The sequence below is a fragment of the Cotesia glomerata genome, linkage group LG2 (genome assembly GCF_020080835.1).
Source record: "Cotesia glomerata isolate CgM1 linkage group LG2, MPM_Cglom_v2.3, whole genome shotgun sequence".
Lineage (NCBI taxonomy): Eukaryota > Metazoa > Arthropoda > Insecta > Hymenoptera > Braconidae > Cotesia > Cotesia glomerata.
In genome coordinates, this window is record NC_058159.1 from 23,632,345 (window position 1) to 23,637,993 (window position 5,649).

Consider the following 5,649-nt stretch of genomic DNA (forward strand, 5'->3'; position numbering starts at 1 on the left):
GAATAATCACATGAATAAAAGGTACAGGCCAATCCAATGGAATTTGGAATCTGCACTGATAGAAGGATTTATTTGTATTAAATAATATTTGTTAATAGTTAACAAATCATTTATTACAGACCATTTTTTAGTATTAAACAAATATTTCTTAGTATTTAAAATGATTTGTTTGTATATAATAAATCTGATTTTCATTTATTAAATATTAATAAATCTTTTTAAATACTAACAAATATTTGTTAAGGACTAACAAATGGCTTCTAATAAATGATTTGTTAAATATTAAGAAATCTTTTTAACTATAAACAAATCCTTCTATCAGTGTGTGTAAGTCAAAACAATACTCCAATTAAATTTCAAGTTTAGGTCTAAAAATACAATTATATTCAATTCTAAATACAATTATAAGTGTCCAGCGGAGCGGGTGGGTAACAGCTAGTATATATATATATATATATATTACCTTATGCGGATTGATTCCGACAGTTATTTTGTTAACTTTTTCATGATTTCAGTCATGTTCAAGCTATGCTATACTGACATAAACATTACAAGTATATTTTTGGAATTATATTTTCTTTTCACAATAAAACTGCATTTTAAATCATTCATGTCATTTTTGAGAAGCATTTTAGAGATTTGCTGCTCTTAAAAGTTGTAGGTAAGCAAATCCAGTTTTCAATATCTGAAAAAAATGTTTTTTCTTTAATTTCATCACATAAAGTGAAACTTTATTGTAAGATACAATGAAACAGTAAAATAGTTTTCACCTTAACTTCATTATTAACTATAATATTTCCACTTTAATTAATTAATTTAAGAAATGTGGATTATTTAAAGGTAATTGACTTTGTTGCTCACTGATGAAAAAATTAATTTGATTTAAGAAGAAACTTCTTGAATCAAGAATATAATTTTGAAAGATTTGATCATCTTAAAGTAAAATTTACTTAAAACCAAGAACATTCTTTTATTTCAAGAATTTTTTTACTTGGTTCAATACGATCAAACTCTTTAAAATGATAGTCTTGGTTTAAACATTTTTGTTTCAAATCAAGTTAATTTTTTATCATTGCACTCAATGGCATAATTTTTGCAAGATGATTAGTAAAAAAAATTAGTCGAGGTTGACTTACACTCATTGAGTTAATTTTTTTAAACTTACTTGAAGATAAGTCACAAAAGACAGATCAACGATTCCACCTGCGCTAATTTTTTGAGGTTGTTGGGACATAATTATAATCAAATTAAAATACTGTCTTGTATTTACTGGAGTTTTATACCACTCAACCGAATTAAGTTTTTCTCCTACATTCATAAACTGTTTTAGATTTATTTTAGAAAAACAATTTTATTTTTTTTACCCATAATGTGAAAAAATATATATACAGTAAATACCTGAGCCTCGAGAAGTTCGCTAAAATAGCATACTATAAGTACGTTTAAACTTAAAGAAAAAAATATCATGATATAAGATGTCATATTTGCGAATTCTTTTTTTTCTAGCATCTACAATTTAATTTTTTGTAAGTAATAAATATTAAATTATAATGTAAATGTTAAAATTATATCCATACCCTTAAAACGCAAAATTCATCTATACAAAGAAGAATAGAAGAAGCACCAACTTCGATTAGACATAATTCAAATATCATTTTTTTCAAAAGTTTATTCGAAAATCTAAACGAAATAAAGATGAATTTATCACACTGAAAAAAAAAATTTCTTTTGAAAAATATGGGCATTCTTGTGACAAAAAGTAATTTGTTGGAAATTTTCAACAATTTTATTTCTTAGCTGTTAGAAATAAGTTTTCTAGATTTGGAAAAAAAAAAACAATTTTAATAGACAACTTGAAAATTTTCATCCAAAATTGTTTTTTTCCAAATTTAGAAAACTTATTTTCAACAAGAAATTTAAATTATGATTTCTTCATTTAAGAAATAGAGTTGTTAAAAATTTCCGAAAAGAAATTTGCTGTGAGAAAAATTTTCGTTTCTTCAACTAAGAAATAAAATTCTTGAAAATTTCATCTTGTCACAAAAATTTTCATTTTCTTCTAAAGAAATTTTTTCTCTCAGTGCATAGGATAGACATATTTACAAAATTCTAAGGGCCAGTTTTTCAATCTAGAATAAAATTGTATCCAATGATGAAATATATCTATATTATATTTCATGTATAGGCATAGATATAAATATACTGGCAATAATAATTATATTTTTATCCTGGATTGAAAAACTGGTTCTAAGCGCATTAAAACTTACTCAAGCACCCTGACATGACGACTGATTGTAAATGACAATTTTGCGTAAGAGAACTTTTCTTCTTTGGAAAAATTATTTAGCAATGAATCGATTTGATTTGTAATTATTTGAAGCTGGCTGCAAGCATGAGTAACCAAAACTATTATTAAGTTACAAGAGGTGATAAGAATTGTATAGGTAGATAACGCAGTTAATTGATGGAAAACATAAGTAATTTGATAGATCGGAAATGAATCGACGTCAAATACACTATTGTAACCAGGAAAAATAACTATTCGTTCAGAAGCATTTCGATCATCACTGTTAAATAGAATAGGTATCACATGAGGCATAAAGCAATTATATAACACACAACTTATATACATCATTACTGCAAATACGAAAGTTATGTTGTTACTCATATTCAAGTTTTTTTCCATAATATCTTCTTCTTCCTGACTTCCAATCATATTCCAATCATCAAATATATGTTTAGTGAACTTTTTTATGGTGTCATGACGATATGCTATGGACAAATATTTTAGTGTTGTTACAGTAACAAACACTACTGGAGCGAGTAAATCCATTTGGTCATCTACATCGGTTACGTCAAAGTACACATAGATAAATCTAAAGGAAATTTCCCATACACCAATAGTTACAATAGTAGCTGACCATATAAAAGACACTATTTTTGTGATTTTTAATGATTCAGTTGTTAACGGTCCGATTCCTAATAAATTTAAAAAGAAGTATGTGTATTTAACAGCTCTATGTTTATGACAATTTTCACTTCTATTTGACAATATAGCTTCTCCCTGATTTCGAGCCATGATACTGTTTTGTTAAAATTTTTTTTCACATCTGCTTATGAAATTTAGTTTATATTTCGCGATTGTAAATAAAAAAATAATAATTTACATAAATATCAAAAGAAGATACGTTAATCAATAACTAGAACTATAAATTTTTTATGAACTTTAGAATATAGTTTTAAAGTGCTCCCTCTTTGAGATATATAAATTATGTATACATTTTCCACAAATCCTCAGTATGATGAAAAAAATAAAGAAGAAGTACTGGTGTCATTTTTGATGAGGCATTAAAATTCATGCAGTTTAAATCGATTCAAGTTTATAATTTATTTAAAGTGCTCAGTACTCATACTCCAGTGATAAGTTTCTAGTGTCTCCATACTTTTAAATTTCATACATCCTCCTTTTTTATTCTTTATATTATGATGTTTAGAAAAAATTGAAATAGTATTTTTTAATATAAAAATTTACGTCAGAAAAATGGTCAATTAACATGACAGAAAATAATTTAAATTTACGTGTAACTGTGTTGATTAATAGACTTAACTATCATTGCAATTAATTTGAAAAAAATTAATTATACATTGATTTATGGTCTATTTACTGATTTGAATTCCTTAAGGGGTTAGGGGTAGTCAGAGGCACGAAAAAATGAGAATTTTCAGTATTTTTTTTTTGCTATTAAATCATGTTATTTTACAAAAGTAGTAATATGGCATTATTATACAATGTTTTGACTTGAAGTCACGAAAATTAAAAAAAAAAAAAATTTTTATTTCCAAAGTTGTAGCTGTCTGTGTTGACCCAGTTCCAAAAAAAGGTCCTTGCGGTGACAATCATAAGTCCTTGGAGATTCATCTAAAATCAATCGGATGAAAAAAATTAGTTTTATAAATAGATAATCCTGGGCCTGATCGAAGAATTTTTTTTTTTTTTCAAAAATTAACAAAATGACGGCCTCAGGAAATTTTTGTCTAGATTTTTGGGAAAAAATCAACAGTTAATTGGTCTTAAAAAATCGAAATTTTTGAAAAAAAAAAAAATCCTTCGATCAGGCCCGAGTTTATTATGTATTCTAAAAGCTGTATAAGTTTTATTAAAATCTACTGAGCGGTTTTCGAGTTACAGTTGTCACCAGTTCAAAAAACATAGTTTTGAGAAAAACGCGTTTAAAGTTTCACACTAGATTCACGTACAGTAATACGAATTATTAAATTACTTACATCGAGTCATCTATTCCTGGGCCATATAATAGTTCTTCAGCCATTGTGGAAGTTTCCAAAACATCAATTTGTTGTTGCCTACGAAGCATTCTGTCTTCCCGAGTGTTGTCGTTGGCGCGCTGATCTGCCACTTTCACACGTGCAGCATCCAATTTTTCAGCATACCGATGGGAATTAGACCCACAATTAAGTCCTAGGGTATCCATAATCATTAATAATAAATTTGTACCTTCATTAAATATACAAGTAGCTATGTATGCAGAAATTTGTACGATAGTAGAACTAGTATTCACGGTTTTTGGGCATATTTTCCACACTAGTTGGTTGAAGCTCTCATTATTATTCTGATTGAATCCACCTACACATCTTGAAAGTAAATTATCATTACTGAGATCGTCGTAAATCGGTTTAATAGCTTTTAAAACATCAGGAGGTAAGGGAAAATAATCTTGAGTATAAGTATCAAGCTCTCCACTTGCTTCAGCGCGCTGGTAAGAGCACCAAGAATCTTCGCCTTTGGGACACATATCATGATTCGGATTTTCATCAGTCGAACCGTAGTGGTAAAAAGTTGCCATAATAGCAGATTTCATATCTTCAATAGAATCGCAATGACGACGTATTGATAAACCATAGTACACAGTTAATTTGTCTATTACTTTTCCTGTAAGCCTACCTCTACCACCAAGACCTTTTTGTTTAGTTTTCAGAGTACGCAGTCGAGTCCCCATCCGCTTCTAAACATGGCCTATACATTCCTTTTTATTTATGGTTGTATTTTTATAAGGATCTGCTTTTATAATTCCAGAATAGGATGACAATAGAACCCTAAAAGGGGGTTTCTTGAAGCTGCCGCTAGCTATCTGCTTCCGAGCGCTATGAAGTACCCGAGCTCTCTTTGTTATTTGTCGAATAACTCAAAAACTAATTATCGGATCGACTTGAAATTTTCAGAGAATATTTTTAAGATATTACACTGTAACGGGGTGGTTAGCCCTGTCCAATTGGTCACCCCTTTCCTCTTTGAAAAGGGCGCCACTGGGATTTTATACTCGGTGTCCCAGAAACCGGGGAGCATGAGAAGGAAAGATCGGGTCGTGAGAAGTTGAGAAAGGCTGAAAAATTAATACTGAGAAACAATTATTAACAATTTAATTATTTATTCAATATAAACAATTTTATTTTAACAAAATTCCTTAATAATATTACCCTTAAAATTAACCTATCAATTACTTAATTGTGAGGACCTCTCACCTACGCAGGCACTTGCCAAAACTTATAACTAAATATCCTTAAATTCTTTCAACTATAGATCATTACGCATCTATCTTCTTAATTTCTTAACTCTACATAGACCATTACGCA

At 28.6% G+C, this 5,649-nt stretch overlaps 1 protein-coding gene across 3 annotated transcripts; it reads right to left on the reverse strand.

Moving 5' to 3' along the window:
• Window positions 1-578: 578 nt before the first annotated feature.
• Window positions 579-3,570, reverse strand: LOC123259642 (odorant receptor 4-like). 3 transcript variants are annotated; one of them, XM_044720269.1, is made up of 5 exons: window positions 2,268-3,563; window positions 1,578-1,680; window positions 1,399-1,509; window positions 1,166-1,321; window positions 579-685 (listed from the first exon to the last, which is right to left on the reverse strand). In XM_044720269.1, the coding sequence occupies exons 1-5, from the start codon at window positions 3,077-3,079 to the stop codon at window positions 632-634; spliced, it is 1,236 nt and encodes a 411-aa protein (XP_044576204.1). In that variant the 5' UTR covers window positions 3,080-3,563; the 3' UTR covers window positions 579-631. The 3 variants fall into 3 exon arrangements, 2 of the variants coding, with proteins under 2 accessions (XP_044576204.1, XP_044576205.1); XR_006508293.1 differs by having other exon boundaries at window positions 1,166-1,308; window positions 2,268-3,570; XM_044720270.1 differs by lacking the exon at window positions 579-685 and adding an exon at window positions 720-770 and having other exon boundaries at window positions 1,139-1,321; window positions 2,268-3,568.
• Between the last annotated feature and the right edge of the window lie 2,079 nt (window positions 3,571-5,649).

Bases quoted from the DNA above. Each gene is read 5' to 3' on its own strand.
- LOC123259642 (XM_044720269.1), bottom strand. From the start codon at position 3,079: ATGGCTCGAAATCAGGGAGAAGCTATATTGTCAAATAGAAGTGAAAAT. The intron at 1,681-2,267 runs GTAAGTTTTAAT...TATTTCGTTTAG, and splicing joins CGTCATGTCAGGGTGCTTGA to ATTTTCGAATAAACTTTTGA. The intron at 1,510-1,577 runs GTATGGATATAA...ATTAAATTGTAG, and splicing joins ATGAATTTTGCGTTTTAAGG to ATGCTAGAAAAAAAAGAATT.